A 26,754-nucleotide genomic window follows, 5' to 3' on the forward strand; every position below is an offset into this window, starting at 1 on the left:
CATCAAGACATGACGACTCTGGAGTGGGACAAAAGAAGGATGATGGGGTGTAAATTCCAATAGACACATTAAGGTAAATTAAATGTTGAGGCTCATACATCTTTGTGTTTATATGTTAAAAGATTGCTCTCTATAAGGCTAAATAGTCACATTGTGATTTCAGTGAAAGCTGGGAAATACAGAGAGCTGGACAGTGGTTTCATTCATTAGGTGAGTAAGAACTGACAATAGCCTAACATTACTTTAGTTAACCAAATTGCATTGTTGAATACAAAGGAAAATTGTAAAAATACAAATATTTCGAATATGGAATACTGTGAAATTATTTTCTGCTAATCATCTGCTGTGTTTGCTTCAGGTAAAGAGGTGGGACAAGGATGCTGACAGGACAGGAGGAGGTGACATTCAGGTTAGTGACAGTACATCAGGGCCACCATTTAATGTAATGTTAATTTGTTTGCTTCCAGAATCAATAATTGACAAATCTTAGAATTATATCTGCAAAGCTGAATTTCTCATAGGTGGATAAAGTATGACAGCAATTGTGAAGACCTTGACCGTGCAGTATATGGTTCTTCTCTCTTTCATTTATATTGATTTTACTTAATTTTCTTGGTAAATAATAATTGGGATATTACTAATATAATATATTTTAAGTACATGCTTAGAACAAATCTCATTTGCTTTGTATCTAAATGAAAGTACGTCTTTAAGGTCTAAGCTATGTTTTACTTTATTTAGACATTCAGCGCAGACACTTTCATGCAAAGCAACTTGAGGAAGAAAACAGAAGCAGTTCATCCTAAAAGGTTCATCTTCTAATTGTTTATCTAACTGTCTGTTTTGAAGTATCATCATCTTTTAATTACTTTATTATATGGCTTTTGCTTCATAACAATTATTGATTTGCATCTGTTTTCTTTTATATAACAGTGGGCTGCTGTAATGTTTACATCTATGGAAAGAGGAGCTGAGAAGAAAAGAGACGCTGGAAAGCAGTACTGTACTTCTTGTTGAGGACAATCCTGAATAGGAACACTTTCTCATACACATAGATTATTATTAGTGTTTGATTTTTTTTTTCTTTTTCATTTTTATTAATTGTATTGTTTTCATTTTTGTTTTATTTGAACCTAAGTTTGATCCATGCTAATACTTTAACTGGAACTTGTATCTTTGCGTGAAGCTGGCTGTAGAGTTGGTTTTTCACATACACATGAAGTTTCTAATTAACTTAACTAACTTTTAAGTAATTCATTTAAATTTCAATTCATGCTAATATATTAATTTCAATGAAAACTTCTGTATTTGTGTATAGCTGGTAATTTGGGCAAACTATGTTTCACACACAAATGTAACTGTCACAAAGTTTTTTTTTTTATTATCAGTTTGTTCTAAACTTTTGTTTGTTTACTAAGGATGAAATTGCTTTGTAATTTAAGTTGTTGGTGTTAGATTCATGCCAATAATGTATTTGAACAAACTAGTATTTTTGTTTATTGCTGGCAGTTTATAGTAGAAGAGTTTTAACAAATACAATGTTGTAGTGTTATTGACTTGTGTGCTATTGATTAATAAAAAGGCAAACAATTTGAAAGTAATTTTTCGTGTGATTTATTTATTAATATAATTTGGGAAAGATTAGGCTGAGTTATGGCTCAGTTTTGGAAGTTCTGGTTAAATGCTAATTTAAATATGGTTGACCTATGGCTGAGAACTGGTACAAATTTTAGAACTTGTTCTGGCCCAGGTTTGGGCCGATTATGGGCTATTTAGTTGTGGCCCATGTATGGCCCTTACTTGCAAACAGCTGCATTACTGCAATTTTTCTACAGTGTACATCCCTACGATAAATAATTACCGTCCGAATAGGGCTTTGGAGGGTCTTGCATCTCCTTAAAGAGACATTTCACCCGTTGAAACATTCATCTTTATTGAAAGTGGGTCATATTTTGTAGTCGAAATGTAACATAAATTTAGAATTTGGTACCTATTTGACAGAGAAAAGACAGAATGTGACTGTAGGGTGCATTTGTGTGGAAAACTACAACTCCCCCAATGCACCACAATGCACAACTCTGCAAGCCACTCCCACTAATCCAGAACACCACTCAGCTGTATGCTATTGTGTACATACATGCCACATTAGTATAAGAAAGAAAATAGAAACACTCACTTTATAGTCAGACATCAGTTTATCCCTGCAGGCGTTGGCTGTGGCATCCAGTTAATGATTCTAAAATATGCATCCAGGATGCGGCTGTCCATATACGGTACGAAGCTTGGGTGGTTGGTTCACCACACAAACGAATTGTGTCATAGGAGCAGGTTTCTTATTTAATTTTGAGAGTGCTTGGCCAAACGTCTAAATAATCCCTAAGAAGAAAATGTCGCATCCTGCACACAAACTTGTACACCGCACAATATGTTTACTTCACAGATGCACCTTGCTCGTGAGCCGAAATGCGTCTGTGAAACAAACAAGCCCATACGCAAAGTACCTCTCTTCCCCGGGATCATTCACCACACAAACGTCCATATCCTGATCTGCGGCCTCCTCCCCAGGCTTCTTGCCGCAGCTCTTCGCTGTATTGTGGCTCATAAAGGTAGCCACAAACAACAGATTAGAGCATCACGCTCGCGAAATCACCCTCTTCCATATCATATTGATTACTTTCCACTATTTTTGTAACATGAAGCCTGGCTCGCTCCACAGGGTCTGTTAGCTTAGCTTCCAAAAAGATGGCAGCTGTATCGTTTCTTTTCGTTTATGTTCGTGTATTTTCGTAAGTCCCACCCACTGAAATAGGTCTGTAGCATGAGTAGGTCCCACCCATAGCCACCCCCCACCGGAAAAAATGAGGAATGAGTGTTTGTAGTCTTACACCCTCAATAAAGATATAGGACTTCCTTCATTCAATGACCCAAAATGATTTTTACATCATTGAAAGAAGGAAGTGCAACACTGTAATCTGTATTACTCCCGTCTCAGGGGAAACTGAGGGAATGATGCACCACCATTCAAAAACATGACTGGGTTTCTAACGATACAAAGCTTAATGCAAATTTGGTAAATCGTCCCTTTAATTGTTACCAGTGTCTGGAAGGACAAATGTATGGTTTGAATTCAAATGATTCAGATGAAACATTGAGTAGAATATTCAAGACCAAATGAGCAGAAGAAGATGGTCACACAGTCTAAATTATTTTATTTAATCCATTAATCGCTGTTTTTCTTGCTCTTTTCTCCACTGCACTGTATCCTGAGCTGATCTCCTTCAAAACCATTTAAAGAGCCCATCAGGCTGCTCACTATCAGAACGTGAAATTCGGGAGACTACTTGTTAAATGTCCACTTAGCACTGTCTTAAAGAGTAACTAAACCCTTAACCAACTTTATTTAGTTAATGGTCTGTAAGAATGATGGTTTATTAGGGCTGTTCATTGATTTTAGTAACTTTTTTGACATTTGGATATTAAGTGTTTCAATACTACAATATATGGTGTAAAAACGTCTGAGTGCTGCCCTCTTCAGGTTAAACGGTGGCTACTGCAGTTGAATTTTCCTATTGGACGTTGGGTCCAAAAAGTAACTTGTGACGTAAGCAGGTTCAAGCTCACCACGCCCTTGTTACGATCTCACCACATGCTTGGTACGAGCTTAGTTCGTCCCCTCTATCGCCATTGGGATCTGCCCACTTTTCTTGCATTTTTCAAATATTGCCAGTGGGTGGAGTCAGGCTCTGACCAGGGGTTTAGTTACGCTTTAAAGGTCTTGTCATTGTGTCATTATTGAACTGATGTGACCGAGTTACTGCACAGAGAGTGGGTTTCACTTTAGCCTCAGCACAGATTGTGATTATTCGAAACCACAAGCTCAAATTACTGTACATTTCTAAATGGCTTTGTTTGATTGAATAATCACTATACTATACCACACTCTATCAGTATACCACAGTAGTTTGGTGAATGTTGGTAATTCTTTCAAATAATCCCCATTTTGCATCTAACCATTCCAGTTGTAGTGATTAGAATGAAAACACCATCAAGATATAGATCTAAGTGGTTGCTAACTGGTTGCACAGAATAAATCAGTTTAATGCCTGTTTGGCAAATTCTAGCTAATATATAACAGATTAAGTCATTTAGTTATAAAGTCTCATCATACACCCACACAGGGTCACTTCTAGGTATGAGCACTGAAATCATGAAACAAAAGGAAAATAAAATGTAAATAATAATTAGGTGCCAATTTTACACAAATCCGTTCTCTGATTTTAATATGATTATGAATAGAATTGGTAAATAGTAGTTACTTAATTAAACTGTTATTTATTTTTTTAAGTGACATCTTTCTTAATCAAAGGACATCAAGACAAATATTAAAAATAGTAAAAATACAGTTAACTCACTTTCAAGGAAACAGTCCATACTTAGAGTAAAGTTGTCCACAGCAAAGGCACTTCCTGCACTGGAAGATATATCTGCACTGAACTGCAGGTGAAACCTAAAGTGTGAAAGAGTTGGAAAAGCAGAAATTACATGTGAGAACAGCCATAATTGTCACAACTGATGTATTGAAAAGAAAACATACCGAAAGCCTAACTGGAAAATAAATGGCTAATTCTGCTACTTTATTTAAAATAAAAAACATCTTCACCCAAAAGTTTGAAATGACATTAATACTGAATAAAGAGTTTCTTAAAGGCAATGAAAATACAGCAGTAACACCAGCAGATGCACATGCTTTACATGCAAAACTCTTGTCCCAATCCATTAAATTCTTTATGCATCATCCACTTGCTCTACCCTACTGTCTACCTTGGGTCACAAGGCATGAAGATTGGCTGCTATGCATAAGTTGAATACATGGTAAATAGTGGACCTCAAACAAGAAATGGAAGAAGCCCATGCAAGAACAGAATCTTATTCGCCCTCCCTGGACTGTGATTAGTGAGGCACGGCATAACAAGAATACATGTTGTGGGGCAAGGAATTGTGGGGGTTTTGTGAGGGGTTGATAAAAGTCCAATCAAACATGTAGAGATGTAACAGCCCACTATTCTCCTTTATGTCTATAAGCCAAGAGGAGCTGCTAATTGGAGTAAAGGTGAGGATATATAGTGGGACTCATCTATTTTTTTATCCACCTTTTTTTCTAGAGGAAGGGATATGATAAGCGAGGGATACGGGTACTCTACTGGTCCCATAGGCAGGGATGTGACACCGGTAAGATCTACTAGAATTTCTGTGTGGGTTTAAGCAAAACTGAAGGCAAATGAGTACAGTTTGCACAAGAGTAAGTGAAAACCTATTGGCTATGCATCTGAAACTTCAATTTGCATTAATATATTTGCAGGGCAGCCAACCCTCACGCATACAGCATGAGACTCACGCAATTGATGCCATTCTCATGCCACACATCCATTTTCTCACGCAGGCTCGTGCCCACCATTGAGATCCCCGTGGTGTGTAATAAAAGTCATGAAATAATTGCCTAGTATAACTGTAAATACTGTGCAACGCCAATCTCTATCTGGTCTGCCTCGATCTCAGCAGTCTAAAAACGCTCGTCAAAGTCAAAATGGGTAACACTTTATTTTACGACCTGCAAAGTACCGAGTAATTAAACCGAATTTACAGCGTACCTATTTGTAACAACAGAGTACCTCTACAGTACGTACTTGTAGTTATAAGGGAACAATATTTTAAGTTTGGGGTAATAAGGGGGTAAGAATATATGGAAAATTATTCTCTAAGTATTTCAACTACAGGGTACCTATTGTAATATTACGTGGTATGTACGACTTACGTCTATGGGTAATATGTTTTTTTTCATATTGCTACTTACCTGATGAAGTGTATTGTATAGCTTACAGTTGATGTCTACAAGCCACGTCGGCAAATAAAATATAACGGCACAATAAAAATAATAGCAACTTGTACCTCTTTGATCTGTATATGTATACAGGAGTTACCAGGTAATTCTCATATTTGCCGGCTGTAAACTAAAGTGGTGCTTTGTTCACCTCTTGTTATAAATGTTATAGGGTAAATACCATAAACATACAGAATATTGTTATTTTTTTTAAAACAACTTATTTCAAAACATCTTTAAAACACTATAATTAAGCCAACACTTAATGTTTATTATCACATCATTTTTATTTCAAATAAAAACTCATGACAATTTTTTGTTGTTTTTGCGGCTGGCTTCCTCTGTTGGTGTTCTTGTCCACTCGGATGTTGAGTTGATGTCGTCTGTCGTGTTACAAATGCTGGTCTGCATTACATATAAAAAACATAAATGAAAGCCTTTAGTAAATGTTTCTTTACTGTGCCTTGACAAAAAACTGAGTTCCCTTTCAGTCGGTCACTACGACGTCACGTCGTGACCGACGAATTGGGAACTCGCTTAGAGGGACCAATCTGCTTCGATAACTACTAAAACGCCAATGAACTTGGCATTGAGATATTTGCATAATGCTGGCGCCGCCCCGCCAGATGCGTATATAAGCAGCAGATGCAAATATGGAAATTAGCTTTTTCGCTTCGAAAGCCGGCATTATCTGCTACTGAGAAGCTACTTGCTCTTCTTGGAATGGTTGCACCGCTGCCTCCTGGAAGGACCGCCCAACCCTTCCCTCCCGTGTTTGTAGACAGTCGTCCGGTTTAACGGGCGCTGCCCACCAGGCATGCGGAGAGGCGGCTTCAGCCCTGCACGCAATAGCGTTGCTGCAGGTTCACCAAGCGAAAGCTTTACAGATTTGCACGAGGGAGGCCACGACCCTCGGTCGTGCGATGTCCACCACAGTGGTTCAAGATCGCCACCTTTGGCTGTGTCTAGCTGACACGACGGACGCAGACAAGAACAACTTTCTGAATGCTCCTGTCTCACAGACCGGCCTCTTCGGCGAGCCCGGGGAGTCGTTACAGCTCCGCGGTCGTGCCCCGTCGGAAGAGAGCTGCCCTGGTCCACCAACGCCGGCTCCTCAGTCTGCCTCTCGCCGTCGGCGTCCTGCGGCGGCCACCTCCGTTCCCCTCCTCGGACCCCATCTTAGCAGCGCAGGGGAACCGGTCGTCAGCAGCTCGCCCCGCGCGCTCAGCTGCTTCCCGTGACAATCTGGAGTTTAAGTGGCCCGAGACGGGCGACCCGGAGTTCTCACACCCCCAAATTCTCACCCACTACAGTGAAAGCTTCCGATGCACATGTACTGCGTGCAAAAGTCGATGTCCTGCTGGCGAAGGACGTATCGAGCCGGTCCCTCTTACCGAAATGATGATAGGGTTTTCCAGCCTTTATGTCATAGTACCCAAAATACGCGGCGGATTACAACCGATTTGATTTACGCACCGGCTCTACAAATGAGATCCTTCAGGATGATAACGCCGAGGCATGAATTTTAATGTTCAGATCGGTTGCAGCCTTAGACCTGTAAGACGTGTACTTCATGTGTCTATCTCCCCTCGCCTCAGACCGTTTCTTCGATCTGCGTTCATGGGGTGGGCATATCAATACTTAGTACAACCATCCGAGCTGTCTCTCTCTCCCCGTGGCTCCATGAAAGTGCTACTTACGACATAAAAACCTTCGAGAGAGAGCGTTGTTCGCATTCTGCTATTTACGTCGACTTATAATAGCTCGTTCTTGGCAGACGTGCGCGACCACAGAGATTTAATGCTTCGGCATCTTGCTTGTTTAAATCGTCAGGTCAACTGGGAAAGAGCAACTTTGCCCCGTGCAGAGGATCCTTTTTTCTCAGTATGGAAATAGACTCAATCGATTTATTGGCAAGTTTTACAGAAGCGCGCATCCAGTCAATTCTGACTTGCCTCGGTTCAGTTCGAGAATGCGGTCCCTCTGAAACAATTTCAGAAGCTCCTGGGGCATATGGCAGCAGCTGCGGCTGTGACACCGCTCGGGCTGCTCCATATGAGACCGCTTCAGCGTTGGCTTTACGATCCAGTCTCGAGGAGAGCGTGGCGCACCGGCATACACCGTGTAACCATTACACCTGCATATCATTTCAATTTTACCCTGTGGTCAGCAGGGACGGATTATGGTGATGATGTGCCCTGAGCACAGATGTCTCAAAGGCCCCCTTTACCAATTTTTTGGGCAACAGCGTTGCACCTGTATGCACAGGGCTCAAGTGTTGGTTCGCCTCTGCCTGTATGCCCCATCATACAGGATTAACAATGGCACTAATACACGGGGAGAGAATGCACACAATATTCTGTACTTTCACACCACAAATTGGTTTATTTATATCTCACCAGTATCTGTCAACATACTGTACAACATACTCCATCAAAAAGACGAGTGGAGCTTTTCACTCAAAGTTGAATATTGAACTCTCGACGCTCAGTGCTGAGCGCGAATAAAACCCTGAACGCCGGTTTTCAGCGCGGAAAAAACCCGCTAGCTGCTTGCTTATTTGAAAAACGCAGAGTTTCCATTGGAATCAATTGAAAACATGCGCCGGCCGCGGGCGTAAAAGCTTTGGTGTGTCCAGCCCCTAGCTTAGAACAAAAAGGTTGGTTTAAAAAAAAGTTGGTTTAAATTAGCCTTAGCTGAGGGGTATCTTTCTCGATTTCCTCAGAGAAAACGCTTCCACCACATCATCAAAATCCAGTTCCCTCACAAGATCGCATTCAATGGCCATTAAAGACGTCCTTGACACATTTTGCTTCTTAGTTCATTTTTTACTCCTGCCATTAGAGAAAATGAACATTCTCCTTCACAATTGCTGACTGGCATGGTGAGAAAAAGCTGTCCTTTTGTGCTTTTTTTTCATTGATCCACTTGAGTGTGGTTTTAAACTCATTTTTGTTTTGGTTTTTGAGTAACCGTCTTCTACGTGTGACTTTTATATTACGCAATGCTTTTCACTCGCCTCTAGATGTCCCTTTCAACAGCGCAGCAATACATTAAAATTATTTATTTGATTTATTTACTAGTTAATACTTTGCAACTGCAAAAAAATTCACATTATTCCTCAATATTTAACAAAATTTCACTGAAAATAAAATTAAAATATTTACTTGAAAATAATAGACACAGTAAATTTGACAGGGCCCCCTGCTGGCCCAGTGCCCTGGGCAAGTGCCCGGTAGGCCCGTGCGTTAATCCATGCCTGGTGGTCAGACCCAGCATTTCTGAGGGCAGGATATGCCCTGAGTTGGGTCTCCTGGCATTCTGTAGCACATACGATGCCCCCGGCACGGGGTGAGCAGCCACATATGACGGGCTTGCAGTCTCAGGGGTGTGCATAGCACCCCAATTGCCGCGAGCGGTGGGCTGTATATCTGGGACTCGTACGCTCCGCTACGGAGATGCGAGGGAAGGATGTATCAGCCGGCACCGACAACATTGCGACTGTTGCGTTATCAACTGTCAAGGCGGTTTTTGCGCTCTCGTCACCTGTCGCATCTCGCTCGTGATCTCCTCCATTGGAGTCAGAAGCATCTGAGGTCCCTTCGTGCCATTTTCATTCCGGGTTCACTCAACCAGCGGCAGACGTGCTTTCCCGAGCTGCGCGCCTCGACGAATGACGACTCCACCCCCAGATGGTTCAACTAATTTGGAAGAAGTTCGGTCATGCGCAGATAGATCTATTTGCGTCGCCGGACGATACCCACTGTCGCCTATTTTATTCACTAACCGAGGGCAGCCTCGGCATGGATGCATTGGCACACAGCTGGCCACGGGGGATGCGCAAATACGCATTCCCTCCAGTGAGCTTTATCGCACAGACACTGTGCAAGGTCAGGCAGGACGAGGAGAGCCTTTTACTGGTCGCGCCTTACTGGACGATAAGGAATTGGTTTCCAGAATTAATGCTCCTCTCGACAGCCCCTCCCTGGCACATTATGGCACCCGCGCCCCGACCTGTGGGATCTCCATGTATGGTCGTTGAGCACGCGCAAGGTTTAGGTGATTTATCGTAAGCGTTATCTAACACCATCAACGCGGCACGAGCACCGTCCACAAGACGGGCTTACGCGCTTAAATGGAACCTTTTCGTCAACTGCTGTTCTTCGCGGCGCAAGGACCCCCGAGAATGCCCCATTAACATTGTGCTTTCATATCTTCAACACCGTTTGGAGCGTAGGCTGTCACCCTCCACCATTAAAGTTGATATCGCCGGTATTTCTGCTCACTTATCAATGGCAGATCGGTCGGCCAGCACGACATAGTGTTTAGGTGCGTTGCCTCATCTTGGGCTCTCGCTTGTGGTTCCTCGCTAACAGACATCTGCAGAGCTGCTGGTTGGGCGACCCCTAATACGTTCATTAGATTTTACAGTGTTCGTATCGAGCCTGTATCCTCTCGTGTTCTTTCCTCACCAGGGGGAGCACAGAGAGCAGACTCACAAGTCGGCTTGCAGCCTCCGACTGATGCTCCATAGCAGTGTCAGTATGGAAGGCCATCAGAAAAAAAATGCGTAATGGTTTGAATTGTTCTTCCTCCGCTGCCTTGGCAGCCTATGTTGTGGAGCATTGGCTGTCAGCCTTTCACTAGCTGTATCCTCGCAAACCTACGTGTCTGGCTCGGGCTCCACATTGCGTCCCCTAAGCGGGGTTCCTTTGTGAGTATTTTTCCGTGGGGTTAATCCTACCAGCCCACATTTCCCTTAGCAGAGCACTGCTTTGCTTACACAGCCACGGCTGTCCTTTATCAACTAAGATATTTTCGTCCACCATTAGCCCTTAAGAGGGGTGGTGGCTTCCGCAGCGTTCCTATCCCGCTCAGGTGGGGCGCTTCCCAGTCGCTGGCACTTCTGTGGGGTTAAAGGAACATCTAGTGCCCGGCCTTCTGCCTTATCCTATTCTCCATTCCTTAAGTGGATTTGGAGGGCTTTTTTGCAGACACTGGAAGAGGTCAGCCCCTAGTGGCGTTTTGGTAGGGATTCCCAATTCGTTGGTCACGATGTGACCGACTGAAAGGGAACGTCTCGGTTACGGATGTAACCCTTGTTCCCTGAAGGAGGGAACGGAGATGTCACGTCCCGTCGCCACAGGTGCTGCTCCCTGCTGTCGGCCGGTTACTTTCTCCCGGCTTTCTCAGCAAAAAAGAAGCTAATTTCCATATTTGCACCTGCTGCTTATGTGCGCGACTGGCGGGGCGGCGCCGGCGTTGTGCAGATGTCTCGATGCCAGGTTCATTGGGGTTTTAGTAGTTATCGAAGCAGATTGGTCCCTCTAAGCAAGTTCCCAATTCGTCGGTCATGACGTGACGTCTCCGTTCCCTCCTTCAGGGAACGAGGGCTACATCCCTAACCGAGATGTTTTCTGAGCCAGCTATTAACTTTAGGCTAATTTATGTGCTAGCTTACCTGCTGCTACTGTTAAACTGTCTTGAAAAAGCTACCCGTTGTTTGAAATGCGTGAGTCATGTATTAACAAAACCTGTCACCTTACCCAGCATGCAGATCCTGCTCACATCACCCACAGCCATAATCCACAGTGTAGAAAGTTTTTAAAACCTCTTAAAGAAATTTAACTTCAGGATCGCGTTCCAGCAAACCTCCTGCAGACGGCCGCACGCTCTACACCTGCGCAGTAGCCTACGCATGTAGTCGTCTTTTGCTTTAGCGGGAGCTGATATCTGCTGTTGTTTCATTCTGGTTTGTCATTGCATAAATTATGTTTAGCTAAAATACTTGTGTTTACACATGTTGCAAAGTTTTATTCTACCAATGATAACACCTATTAAAAATAAACAAATAGCGTGCTGCTTTGTGGTCATTATTGTGAAATAAAAGTAAATTAATTGCAAAGCACCACTTCAAATATGTCCGCAAATGTAAGAGTTTCCTGGTAAATAGGGAATAAGTTGCTATTTTTATTGTACTTACCTTAAAAAAAGATAACCACATTAAATCAGCTGGACTTTTGTTATTAAAAGCAAGTAATATAGGCTACCTAAAATAAAAGTGATGTGCTGTTATATTTATTTGCCGATGTGGCTCATAGACATCGACTGTATACAACATTCAGTATGAAAAATTCACATTAAAAAAAATAAAAAAATAAAACATAATTTCCCCATAGACTTGACTAAGTCATATATACCACGTAATATAACAATATGTACCCTGTAGTTATAAAATACTTAGAGTATAAATAATTTATAATTCTTTATATTCTTACCCCCTTATTACCCCAAACTTAACATTTTATTCCCTTATACTTACAAGTACGTACTGTAGAGGTACCCTGTTGTTACAAATAGGTATGCTGTAAATTCGGTTTAATTACGCGGTACTTTGCGGGTTGTAAAATAAAGTGTTACCTCAAAAGGATGTGATGGACAATTAAATCAAAGAAGGTAAAGTTATTGTTCACAGAAGCCGGAGCAAGAACTACAAACTACAGAACGAGCGCGCGTCTACAAGATGCTTCAGGCTGTTAGCGGTGGTGAAAGAACAGCACAAGATGTAAGTAACTAAACCAGTGGTCCAGACAGTCCTGCACTTTTTTATGTAAGGCTTTTAAGCGTACATTCACTTTCTCTTGCGTACCACCACTTCTCATTTTGCTGGTACTTTGCCGCAAAGGGTTTTTCATTTTATCTGGTCTGCCTTTACTTTTGCTCTCGCGGTACTCTAAGGTCATAAGCCGATCAGTTAGCGCAGCATATATAAATTCTATCAAACAAATCATCAAGGTCTGGAAAAAAGATAGACCTGCTCGGATTCCACGCACACAGATAAGTATTCATACCCTATGTGTGCATGTCTGTGAGCAGTACAAGCCTGCATTGCTGTGACAGTTTTTAATAAAATAACAAATCAATTAATATTTGACATTTATAAACAATTATATTTATATGCATAATATAATATGGGCTTGGCATGCACATTATCTGTTGCCTCAGTTTAATTCAGAGTACTTATTTGGTTTGGTGTATTTTGAGTGTGACATTAGCACCAATCAATCACAAATCATAGCTTTATGCATCTTTTCTTATGCAGCGGATTAACTGAATCAAATCTGCTGTCATCAGCAGTTATATACATTTTACAGAGACCAGTATTTATTCGATTTTAAGAACTTGATTATCACTTTTTTAGAAGGAAAAATATAATAGAATGGGATAAAATAATAACATAGACTATAAGCTCAGGACTATACACTCAGTACAACAAGCTGACCCCCCCCCCCCCCAAAAAAATCTCACTCCAAGTCGAACTCAAAAGTTGGCAGCCCTGATATTTGTACCAGATTCTTTCTAACCATTGTTTATACACAATAATGCCATCGATAAGTTTTAAATCTCATGTGCAAAGTTTTTCCGCAGACAGCATACAGAATAAAATTGTATCAAGACTTACAGATCCACCAATCCAAAAAGAGGTATGGTAATGAGTTTCCACCCTTTCCCCATATTAGCCTCGGTTGTTGAGTTCCAGAGACTGTGATAGGCCTCGGGACCTGTGCTGTTCTCTATAATCCAGAGGGAGAGAACTCCATTTGTAGAGCCACACACCCAGAACTTGACCTGTAAAAGAGATCACAAAGTCAGACTTGAGCACTTACTGTTATATTTTTCAAATGAAGACTTAACCCTGCAAGTAAAGTAAAAAAAGTAAATGTAAAAAAAAAGTGATTTAGTCTCAGATATATCACCCTCTACTTGTTTGATGCAAAAGCTTGTTAAAAATTGTTCTGTGCCATTCCTTTTGGCTTGTTCTTGCACAGCTTTCAAAGAGTCAGGGTGCAAAAGGTTTTTTTAGTCCAACTGGATTATAATAAAATCTGTAAGGTTTGTTTTGTGCTTTAGTTCACTCAAGAATAATCCAATGCGTATTCATGAAAGCAGCGCATGCCTGAGATATAAACACTAGGGTCAGTCATTTGTTTTTGCCCCTATTTTTCATAAGCTTAACTCAAAGTTCTAACAATTTTTATTTGTACACAAAAATCCCAGTTCTCTCAAATATTGTTCACAAATCTGTGTTAAACTAGGGCCACGCCAAAATATTTTTTAAATCTTATCAGATTTTTAAATTATGAGAGACCACAAACATGAGACTTTTGTTCCTACAGTGTGTGGAGTGCCACTATGTGGTCATGACAGCACACCACACACCATCAGATTAACTTCACAAACAGAAAATCTCACAGGAAATCTCATGGAGATCTCGCAATGTCTTTTGCGGCCAAACGTGACTTCACAGTAAACAAACATAGTGAACAATGGACATGAAGAATTAAGGCATTAAATGGACTGCTTTTCCAAAATCTCACTTTGGACTGTGCCTGCTGCACCATGACTGTTATTATGGTTTCATGTTTCATCAGCTTGCTTTCTTATATGGTATCGTTTCGTTTCACGCGTCTTTACTCAGGGTTCCCCACACACAACAAGATTTGGGATAGTAAATATTCAACATGTGGAATATTTACGATTTGTGAGCGGAGCAGCCCCTATGTGTTTCTGAGCATATATATTCATATATTCATACACTCACCTAACGGATTATTAGGAACACCATGCTAATACTGTGTTTGACCCCCTTTCGCCATCAGAACTGCCTTAATTCTACATGGCATTGATTCAACAAGGTGCTGAAAGCATTCTTTAGAAATGTTGGCCCATATTGATTGGATAGCATCTTGCAGTTGATGGAGATTTGTGGGATGCACATTCAGGGCACAAAGCTCCCGTTCCACCACATCCCAAAGATGCTCTATTGGGTTGAGATCTGGTGACTGTGGGGGCCATTTTAGTACAGTGAACTCTTTGTTATGTTCAAGAAACCAATTTGAAATGATTTGAGCTTTGTGACATGGTGCATTATCCTGCTGGATGTAGCCATCAGAGGATGGGTACATGGTGGTCATAAAGGGATGGACATGGTCCGAAACAATGCTCAGGTAGGCCGTGGCATTTAAACGATGCGCAATTGGCACTAAGGGGCCTAAAGTGTGCCAAGAACATACCCCCCCAGCATTACACCACCAGCCTGCACAGTGGTAACAAGGCATGATGGATCCATGTTCTCATTCTGTCAAATTCTGACTCTACCATTTGAATGTCTCAACAGAAATCGAGACTCATCAGACCAGGCAACATTTATCCATTCTTCAACTGTCCAATTTTGGTGAGCTCGTGCAAATTTTAGCCCCCTTTTCCTATTTGTAGTGAAGATGAGTGGTACCTGGTGGGGAACAGGTGTTCCTAATAATCCGTTAGGTGAGTGTATGTCTATGGTTGATGGACGACACCTGTGATTAACTCCAGCATGCACTGCTCGATATGCTATACACATGTGAGACTATCGTCACACACAAAAAATATGCACTATTTTGATAATGTCTTTACTGCATTTTCTGGACCTTGAAAGTTGACCCTTTAAAGTGCATTCAATCAATACTTTTATCTGTATGTGTTTCCTATGTTTAAACCTATGACCTTTGCTTTTGTACCATGATGCTCTACCAGCAGTGATGCCGGTAACGCGTTACTTAGTAACGCGTTACTCTAATTTGACCACTTTTTTAAGTAACGAGTAATCTAACACGTTAATATTTCCAAACCAGTAATCAGATTAAAGTTACTTATCCAAGTCACTGTGCGTTACTATTTTTGAAATTTTCCTTAGTTAAATATATATTTTCTTGTATATTTCTTCTTGCGTCTCGGGAAGTGAAGTCAGGTGTGGGACAAGTCACGTTTTCAGCACGAGGACAACTCAGGTCACGTGTAAGCGACACAAACGTAAACAACGTACAATAGAGAGAGAAGAGAGATGCAGCTACAAAAACACTACGTCAAATAAAAAAAAAACATTTGGAGTCGTGGCACGGCACAGACAGTCAAACTTAAGAGCAAGTCCCACCCGGTGGTGCGAAGCAGTGAGCAGGAGTTCATCCACTACCCAAACAACAAAAGCTGGACTTCAGTGCAAAACCAGTAAGTGTGGGAGAGTTGAAGAACGAAAGTAACAAAGCGATTTTCTCCGAGCCCTGATAATAACATCTGCATCTCACTATGACAGCATATTAGCACATAACCTCTGAAGAGTTGTCAAATATTGCGTTATTTACTCACCGATTTCCACGTGTAGATCCAGAACTGTGTTTTCAACCATGATAAGTATATTCCAAAAGCGGTCTTTTTTTCTTACAACGCGTTGTGTTTCTCGTTTCATGTGTTACAATACTGATAATTCTACAAGGTATTTACTATATAACATCCTGAAGACTTCTCAGTTTTTCAAAATAAAAGTAAGTCGAGTTTAAACTCGACTTACTTTTATTTTGTGAGTAGATCCTGTCGGGTCAAAAGGAACACTTGTTAGTTTTGTCCCGCTGCTAATACTGTGTATAATATGTTAAAAAATTGATATTATTCTAATTTGATTTAATTTTATTTTCATAGTGTTCAAACTATTGAATGTTTTTTGTCTCAGCAATTTAAGTTTGTACTGTTGGTTGCTTTTGAAACATTTGATAAAACTGAAATTTAAAATAAAAATGTAATTTAATTATTTTTTACAAAGATAAATGACAAAATAAGTTTGCAGTTACATATTAAAGAGGTCATAATCATATATATTTTATAAAAACAAGTGTAACACAAAAATCTATTGTGTAACAATTCACTACTCTTGTTTAAAGTGAAATTATACAGAAGTCGTTTTACATTTGTTCAAAATTCCAGCTGGTTTTGATAGACCACACTTATGAGTTATTGACCACAGCAAAAATATATCTCTTTCTAAAACATTAGCTTTTAAAATTAAGTTTTTCTGAAAATGGCCCCTGCTCTTCCCTATTTATGTTAAGTGAAGTCAAGAAAGACTCATATATATATATATATATATATATATATATATATATATATATATATATATATATATATATTTTTTTTTTTTTTTTTGTTTTTTAAAACACAAAAGTTCAACTTAAAATGTCAGGAGATACATTGTTGACGTTACTGTTAAAAATGCACTTCCAATAAGGTGAGTGTTGGCAAAACCGGTTGTCATTTTTAATGTTGAGGCAGTGGGGGTGTTGGCAGCTACTGGAATGTAACAAAGTAACTTGTAATCTAACTTAGTTACTTTTAAAATCAAGTAATCTGTAAAGTAACTTAGTTACTTTTTAAAGGAGTAATCAGTAATCAGATTACTTTTTCAAAGTAACTGTGGCATCACTGTCTACCAGTAAATCTACTGAAACTCAATTTATATTCCCAGTGATATTGTCATGATTTCGGTCTTACTGCTTTGCTGTATGCCCTGTTTCCCTGTGTTTGTTGACAGATTCACACGCGCGTCTCACACAGGTGTTTCTGGTTCTCTGTGATTTCCTCATCGCGTCATCTCACCTGAAGCTTGTTTATTCCCAATCGGCAGAAGTATAAAGCTCTCTTAATTCCCCTCAGTATTTGCGAGTCCATCATTTGATGTATGTCGCCGTATCGTGTCTTGTCGTGTCTTGTTGACTTTAATATATTAGCGAAAAGCACAAGGCACAGACTATTTCAGATATCCAGCTGTTGATTTACCGTCTGTGGATTTATATCTCCCCGCTGTGGATTTACTACCCGCTGTTGGACTATTAAGTTTCTCTGTTCCCTCCATAGACTGTTGCCATCTGACTTTGGTTCTTCACAGCAAGCAGCAGAGTTTTGTGCCCTGTAGATTTTGCCCATTTGCGGGTTGCTATTAACTTAAATTGCGAGCGTTCTCCATCTTCATCTCCATCTGAAAGGGAGCCCCATGTAACAGACCCTCCACCTTACGACGGAGATCCAGCCGCTTGCCGGGTTTTCCTATCTCAGTGCTCACTAATCTTCGCTCTTCAGCCCCGCCGCTATGTCTCTGAACGCACCAAAGTGGCTTACGTCATCACCCGTTTGGTCGGTAAGGCCCGTGATTGGGCCACCGCTGTTTGGGATTCCCAGGACCCCTGTTGCCGTTCTTTCGAGGAATTCCGAGGTGACATGGAGAGATTATTTGCTGCCGCCCGCCTGACCCGTTTCACCCAATCGGGATTGTCTGTGACAGACTACGCTATTGAATTCAAGACTCTTGCTGCCACCTGCTGGTGGAATGAGGAAGCCCTCCGGGGGCGCTTTGTGGATGGACTTATCGATGGCATTCAGAATGAGATTTCTTCACACGAGTTACCTGAGTCTCTGGAAGCTATTATTAATCTGGCCCTCCGCATTGAAGCTTGCAGGTCCTTACGTTCCCAGCGTTGAGCTCTACGACAACCCAGAACATTCTTATCTCCTCGCCAGTCACAGCCTTCTCCTAGCCCTGTTTCGTCTGAACCTGAACCTATGCAGATGGGTAAATTTCGTTTATCAGCCAAGGAGAAGGAACGCAGGCTTCACAACGCCCTTTGCCTTTACTGTGGCAAGCCCGACCATATGGCAAAAGTTTGTCCGTTAAAAAACCCTCGCCCATCAGTGATGTCGGGAGCCCTGGTGGGCGCTACTACTCCTAAATTCTCCCCTACTACCTGCACTAATATGCCAGTCACTGTATCCTTCATCGGGCAGGATATTACCACCTTTGCAATTCTCGACATGGGGGCAGAAGGCAACTTCATTGACCACGATTTAGCTCTCTCCTGGGGGCTTTCCACTGTTCCTCTCAAGTCTAAGCTGGAAGTCTTTTCTCTTCGCGGTCAGCAGATGGCACAGATTGCTCACTGCACTACTCCTGTCAGTCTTCTTATCTCTGGCAATCACCGTGAGAAGATTGTGCTGTACCTACTTCATGACGCTTTGTCTCCCATCATTTTGGGGCATGGGTGGTTCGTACAACATAATCCTCACGTGGATTGGCAGAGAGGTGTTATTTTGTCTTGGTCTCAGTCTTGTCATGTGTCTTGTTTGGGTTCCGCTGTTTCTACTTTTGTGTCTTCCCCTTCGCAGGTACCGGCGGCCAATTTGACCGGGGTCCCGGTGGAGTATGCCGACATTGGCCAGGTTTTCAGTAAAGGCCGGGCCACCTCCCTTCCTCCTCACCGACTGTATGATTGTGCTATCGATCTCCTCCCAGGCACGACCCCGCCTAAAGGTAGACTTTATTCTTTATCTGGTCCAGAGAAAGAGGCTATGGACAAATATATAAATGCTGCCCTTCGTGCTGGTCTCATCCGACCCTCCACCTCGCCCGCAGGGGCGGGGTTTTTCTTTGTTAAGAAGAAGGACGGCTCCCTTCGTCCTTGTATTGATTACAGAGGATTAAATGATGTTACTGTTAAGAATCGGTACTCCCTTCCTTGAATGTCATCTGCTTTTGAGCTTTTACAGGGAGCCCAGTTCTTCACCAAGCTTGATTTGCGCAATGCTTATCATCTGGTACGCATAAGAGAGGGGGATGAATGGAAGACAGCCTTTAACACCCCTACTGGACACTTTGAGTACTGCGTTCTGCCCTTTGGGCTCACGAACGCTCCGTCTGTCTTCCAAGCTCTGGTTAATGATGTGTTGAGAGACATGATTAATAAGTTTGTCTTTGTGTATTTAGATGATATTCTCATCTTTTCTCCCTCTATGCAAGAACACACTCAACACGTCCGGAGAGTTCTTAGACGCCTGTTAGAGAACCAGCTGTATGTTAAGGCAGAGAAGTGCGAGTTCCACCAGAAGTCGTTTTTTTTCCTAGGTTTTGTCATAGCCGCTGGTGAGATACGTCCAGACCCCGCCAAGGTTAAAGCAGTCGCCCAATGGCCTGTTCCCGTGTCCCGTAAGGAGCTGTTACGGTTTCTTGGATTCGCCAATTTTTACCATCGATTTATCCGTAACTACAGCCAGGTTGCTCAGCCACTTACGGCTCTCACCTCAACTAAGACCAGGTTTGCTTGGAATAGTGTGGCTCAGGAGGCCTTTGATAATTTAAAGTCCCGGTTTATCTCTGGTCCTGTTCTTTCTATTCCAGATCCAGCAGCCCAATTTATTGTTGAGGTTGATGCTTCGGATGTCGGGGTCGGCGCTGTTTTGTCTCGTCCCTGGTCTCATATTGCCATTGATTTTGTTACCAACTTACCCAGTTCTGAAGGTAACACTGTAATTTTGACTGTAGTAGATCGCTTTTCCAAAGCAGTTCATTTTATTCCTTTGCCCAAGCTCCCCTCTGCCAAGGAAACTGCTAATGCCATGATCCAACACGTCTTTTGGTTACATGGTCTGCCTATAGACCTTGTTTCAGATAGAGGTCCCCAGTTTATTTCTCGATTCTGGCAGGAGTTCTGTAGACAGATCTGTTGCACGGCCAGCTTGTCTTCAGGTTATAACCCTCAGACTAATGGGCAATGTGAACGGGCTAATCAGGATCTAGGTAAAGCGCTCCGCTGTCTGACATCCCAATATCCGAATTCCTGGTGCCAACAGTTACCCTGGGTAGAGTACGCGCACAACTCCCTCCTGACGGCTTCTCTTAATATGTCCCCTTTCAAGGCGTCCATGGGGTTCCAGCCTCCTCTTTTCCCGTCTCAAGAACCCGATGCGGCGGTTCTGTCTGCGCTATCCTTCGTCCAACGTTGCAAACGCACCTGGAGGAGGGCTAGAAATCTCCTTATCCAAGCATAAGGTAGAGGCTTTCAATATCTGGTGGACTGGGAGGGCTACAGTCCGGAGGAGAGGTGGTGGGTACCGGCCCGGGACATCCTGGATCCTGGCCTGATAAGGGATTTCTGCCGACGACGAGGTGAGCCCCCCGATGGTCCGCCATGTGGTGTCCATGGGGGGGAGTAATGTCATGATTTCGGTCTTACCGGTTTGCTGTATGCCCTGTTTCCCTGTGTTTTGTGTTTGTTGACAGATTCACACAAGCGTCTCACACAGGTGTTCCTGGTTCTCTGTGATTTCCTCATCGCGTCATCTCACCTGAAGCTTTTTTATTCCCAATCGGCAGTAGTATAAAGCTCTCTTAATTCCCCTCAATATTTGCGAGTCCGTCATTTGATGTATGTCGCCGTATCGTGTCTTGTCGTGTCTTGTTGACTTTAATATATTAGTCTGTGCCTTGTGCTTTTCGCTATTTCAGATATCCAGCTGTTGATTTACCGTCTGTGGATTTATATCTCCCCGCTGTGGATTTACTACCCGCTGTTGGACTATTACGTTTCTCGGTTCCCTCCATAGACTGTTGCCATCTGACTTTGGTTCTTCACAGCGAGCAGCGGAGTTTTGTGCCCTGTGGATTATGCCCATTTGCGGGTTGCTATTAACTATTTCTCTGTACCCATAGACTGCCATCGCATCTGCTGTATGCCGTCTGGTGTCGTTGACCAGCACTGCTGTTTCTCCATCATCTGTGCCCCTCTGCCGTGGCTTGGAAATCCTATTGGCCATCTCCTCAGTGCTCCGGGTAGAGAGAGTTCGCCCTCCATCATCCAGCCTCCCGCGTTGTGTCTCGCCCCATATTGGGGTTTAAAGTATGCTGTGTAGCTCCCCGTGCCGTGGACGGCCGGGGCATCTCTTATTTTCTATTGAGCACATTCTTGGGGTTCAGTTTCCTGAGTAATTCCCTGAGTCTAGAAAGGTCGAGGACGGCCGAGACTTTATCTATTGCTCTGCTATTCTCCGTCAAATAAAATTACCTTTTGCATTGGGATCCTGACTCTGTCGTTCCTTACAGATATTGTTTAAAAAATTCAACTAAATATTATTGTATAAACATTTTTGCTAATTTTATCAGTCTCACCAACTACAACCCAAAATCAGAAAAAGTTGGGACACTGTAGAAATTGTGAGTAAAAGAAGGAATGGAATAATTTACAAATCTCATAAACATATTTTATTCACAATGGAATATAGATAACATTCAAATGTTGAAAGTTGGACATCAAATGTCATAGCAAATATTGTCTCATTTTGGATTTCATGAGAGCTACATATTCCAAAAAGGAATGGACAGGTAGCAGTGGGAGGCCAGAAAATGTAAATGTACATATACCGTAAGGGACAGCTGAAAGACCAATTTGCAACTTATTAGGTCAATTGGCAACATGATTGGGTATAAAAAGAGCCCCTCAGAGTGGCAGTGTCTCTCAGCAGTCAAGATGGGCAGAGAATCACCAATTCCCCCAATGCTGCAGCAAAAAAACTGTTTTCTCAGTCTCTCAGAGAAAAATTGCAAAGATTTTAAAGTTATCATCATGTACAGTGCATAATATTATCAAAGATTCAGAGAATCTGGAACAATCTCTGTGCGTAAGGGTTAAGGCTGGAAAACCATACTGGATGCCTGTGATCTTTGGGCAGGTGTTTTCCCTGGGCCAAAGCTCATTAAAAATGGACTGTGGCAAAGTGGAAAACTGTTCTGTGGTCAGACGAATCAAAATTTGAAGTTCTTTTTGGAAAACTGGGATGCCATTTCATCTGGACTAAAGAGGACAAGGACAACCCAACTTGTTATTAGTGCTCAGTTCAGAAGCCTGCATCTCTGAGGGTATGGGGTTGCATGAGTACAAATGGCATAGGTAGCTTACACATCTGGAAAGGCACCATCAATGCTGAAAGGTTTATCCAAGTTGTAGAACAACATATGCTCCTATTCAGACATCGTCTCTTTCAGGGAAGACCTTGCATTTTCCAAGATGACAATGCCAGACCACATACTGCATCAATTACAACATCATGCATGCATAGAAGGATCTGGGTACAGAAATGGCCAGTCTCAGTCCAGATCTTTCACCCATAGAAAACATATGGCTCATCATAAAGAGGAAGATGCGACAAAGAAGACCCAAGCCAGTTGAGCAACTAGAAGCCTGTATTAGACAAGAATGTGACAACATTCCTATTCCTAAACATTGGTCTTCCTCCAGCTGTTCCTTATATATACATTTAACTTTTCCGGCATCTTATTGCTACCTGTCCCAACTTTTTTGGAATGTGTAGCTCCAAAATGAGCCAATATTTGGCATGACGTTTCAAAATGTCTAACTTTCAACATTTTATATGTTATCTATATTATATTGTGAATAAATTATAAGTTTATGAGATTTGTAAAATATTCCATTCCTTTTTTACCCCCATTTTCTACAGTGTCCCAACTTTTTCTGATTTTGGGTTGCATTTATAAATATGCATTTTCAACAATAACAAGATATGAATTGCTATCAAATGATGGATTTCATGTTACCTGCCTCTTTCTTGCAAAAAACCTGAACAAACTTTGGTTGGCTTCAGGCCCGGCGCCACAAGGGGGCAAAAGGGGGCATTGCCCCCTCAGATCTGATTTGTGCCCCCTCTGTTTCATTTTTGTATTTATGATTACAAATAAAATGTTCAACCTTTTGAGTTAAATAAAAATTTAAGCTTATCACCATATGGGATTTAGAATGTTAAGTGACGTGATATTACTGCCAGATTCAAACGTCTTTCGCGTTGATTGTCGCTGAGCCAGATGGACGAGCTCAGCGCTGTCATATATCAATGCAGTGTTTTCAACCTCATAATGTTTATTTTAGATTTCAGACATTTAAATACACATGCACTGGTAAAACAATAGCCTATATTTAGTTTGTAAAACTAATGATGTCTACACCCTGATGTCTGTGGACGCAGCAATAAAAATCTATTCAAAAAGATTATAATTTGCAAATAATAAATTAATATTATTTTCAAATAATAATTAATTTGCCAACGTGTGTTATTCATATCAGACAAACACAGTGGAAGCAACTATAAAGTTTACTCTTTTGTTATAAAGGTTATAATGATACCTGTTTGAAAGACGGAGATGCGCACCTGTCAAGCAGCTATTACATAACAGAGCGAGGCCAGAGACGAACGTGCTCTTAAACAGGAATTAATATATGGAATAATTTGTGCATCTTTAAATAACTGTAAGAATACATTTCCTTTAAATATAATTTTTGTCATATAAAGTTTTAAGAGATAATAATGTTTTATCCACTTTTATTGCTTATTTAAACTTGCGGTTAAACGCAACTTTGGCGCATTTAGCCTACCTCAGAGTTTATTTCAGTAATATTGCTGTTTTTCCGGTAATAATAATACAATTTTACATGTCAATCATGCTTCCTTCTCTGTTTATTCATTTCATGATGCTGTTATGTTAAATTATATGTGGAAATGTATTGCAATATGAGACCTCCATTGCCGTTATATAAATAACTTTTGTCAACGTTTTGAGAAAAAATGTTAGGATATTTATTGCAGACGTTTAGTGCCGTTGAATAGCCTACTCTCGTCTATAATGGAAATCACATAGGACATATATAATGTGGTATACTGAACAGTTACCCTGCTAATTTTAATTTATATGTGGAGAAATAAACCTTTGCAAATATGCTGATTTAATCCATTCATGTCCTGATTACCAGCCTAGTGATTTTAAACATCCTTAATCCACATTTACTAGTCTATCAAATAATATCTCATGATCTATCATCATTTATGAGTTTCTGGTTACCTGTGCTGTGCAGTTGCATATGGAGTGTTTTATGGAGCGCTGCATTTAAAAATATGTCTTTCCAAAGCAAGATCTCAGTGTATAATTGTTGATATAAAGTTAAGCCCCCTCAACAATTTCACATGCCCCCTCAGTCATTTCATCCTGCAGCCGGGGCTGGTTGGCTTACATGTCAATCAGTCTTTATTGAGATTTAATAAATCTTGCCATCTCCTATTGCAGAATTCATGCTGAGAACAATGTTCAAAAAGGAAAGACATCACAATGATAATCACAGTTCTGCCTTGTGTCTGGGTCCAATCCAAAATGCTGTCATGGCCTGCTGTGCCTCCACACCGCTCTGGGCTTGGTTGATACAAGAGTAGCTCTCATTGCACATCCATCTATAGCTGTCAGTCAGACATCTCATAAAGCCCAAACCAACACCCTTCTATCCACCTGTGTCCCTATTTATCTACCCTCCATAATCTCCCTGACATTGTCTCTTTCTTCTTTCTTCATTCATTTTCTCTCTCTCTGATCTATTTCTGTCAGTCAGTCTGCCCCCCTCTGTTCCCTTTGCAACCCTCTGTTTGAGTGTTTTTCTTCAGAAAGTGGTTTGCAGTTGTATAATTCACCTTTCCCAGCATGCTTGTGGGTGAGGCACAAACTGATGGGGTCAAGGTCTATGAGTTCCGAATTAAGAATGAAGTCTTTCTTTCAAAAGCTTTCTGACTAGAACCAGACATCTTTCCATGTGTTTAAAATCTACATTGACATTTCACATTTGGTTGTCAAATTTAAGTGTAATTATATTCAAATTACATTTAAATCTTCCGAACTTTCCTGGACTAAATTCTGTCAGTAGCCTACCTATTACAAAAGCAGAACATTTTTGGCTATTACTAAAATGTCATTGTGAAAACATGTAAAAAGTATGAGCTAAACCAAATTAATGGTATTTTGGCTCCTCATGCAATCATTAAAACATAAAAGGAAGATCTCAATGCAGGATGTTGTTATGAAATGTAATTATTAAAAAAAAGGGACAAATATAATCGAGGTGTTAAAATCACCCCTCTCCAGATGATTCTGTCATATGTTTAGAACGGTACACTAGCATAGTACTTGGATAATATATCACTATTTTTAAATACCTTTAGTATGTGAAACTACAGTTCATATTATGCATACGTACAACCTTTCAAAAGCTATGTTAAGAATAAACCTAATACAAAATTATTCATTCTACAGTAGCCTATACAGTATGCATATTGTGTACTATATGTAAGTATGTACATAGAGTGTTCTGCATGCATAAAACATCCAATTATCATTTCAAATAATGAAACGGGTCAAGTCGGGAGCATTGCGGAAAACAATTCTGCACTGCTTGCGTTATCGTATATTGTTTTCTGCTGAATGCAGTAGATCCACAGGGTATTCAAGGACATTCAGACGTGTCAAATGATCAGATCTGTGCATTGTAGGCTAATAGATCTTATGTCATATTATCCTTGTTAAAATTAATCAAACCACAAAATTGAAAAGAAGGACATCATCATTGCTGTTGACTAGACAACTATAGCAGCTTCAATAAGCTGTTCATAATTGAACATGAACAAGTAAAATAAACCTAAAGGGGATAAAGAACAAAATGTACAGAAGCCGGATTCTCAGTCAAACTTAGACAGCATCAAATCATTCTTAATGCATAATTTAGAATAATGAAGACAAATGAAGCCAATAATTTAAGTACTTTTGCTTTGCATTTCTTTTTCAGATGCGCAACACTACATACATATACTGCATCTGCAGAAATAAGGCAAGTAGTTCATTTAGCCTTCTCTTCATCTGTGTTAAAGGAGGTCATCAACTCCTGTATTACTCATATCTGTATTCAGTGCAAGACAAAAGGTTTAGTGTTGACTTATTTGCTTAGTCCAGAATGCATTTGCTAGCAACACCAATTTATGCTTAATGGAAACTGCTCAAAACTTAATTTCCATGGAGATCCAGGCTATTGCACAAACACAGCATGCACTAGCTAGGGTTGTGTGCGGAATACAGAAAACGATGGTGTCTTCTTACCATGCAAGGGGCATTCCGCAGTGGGTAAAAGAAAAGCGGACTTTGCACTTGGGCTGTTCCCCGCTGACCTTTGGGTTGACTGTCAATGGCCAACAACGCCCCTGCCAAAATGATAAAAGAGAATAAACAACTTCACCCAAAGAACACCACCCCAAAAGAATGAAAAGAAATGGTTTCGACTACAACCACTTTAGACATTCTACTAATTATAACTTTGCTACCAGACAGTCTGATGCTTTTATGATTATTAATGTACAAGAATTTG

The 26,754-nt window shown here is 41.1% G+C and overlaps 1 protein-coding gene and 1 long non-coding RNA gene across 2 annotated transcripts in view; one reads left to right on the forward strand and one right to left on the reverse strand.

The window, feature by feature from the left end:
- Positions 1-26,754, reverse strand: part of LOC129416905 (ALK tyrosine kinase receptor) — a 723,819-nt gene that overhangs the window by 81,194 nt on the left and 615,871 nt on the right. Inside the window, exons 8-10 of the mRNA XM_073869493.1 lie at positions 26,490-26,590; positions 13,341-13,507; positions 4,413-4,507 (exon numbers count right to left, since the gene is read on the reverse strand). Coding sequence (XP_073725594.1) covers positions 4,413-4,507; positions 13,341-13,507; positions 26,490-26,590 — 363 coding nt within the window. The remainder of the gene's footprint in view (positions 1-4,412; positions 4,508-13,340; positions 13,508-26,489; positions 26,591-26,754) is intronic.
- LOC141365297 (uncharacterized) lies at positions 145-1,119 on the forward strand. Its single transcript, XR_012370532.1, has 4 exons — positions 145-210; positions 359-409; positions 742-809; positions 934-1,119. It is a non-coding gene; the product is annotated as an uncharacterized lncRNA (long non-coding RNA).

Source organism: Misgurnus anguillicaudatus, chromosome 7 (genome assembly GCF_027580225.2).
Source record: "Misgurnus anguillicaudatus chromosome 7, ASM2758022v2, whole genome shotgun sequence".
NCBI lineage: Eukaryota > Metazoa > Chordata > Actinopteri > Cypriniformes > Cobitidae > Misgurnus > Misgurnus anguillicaudatus.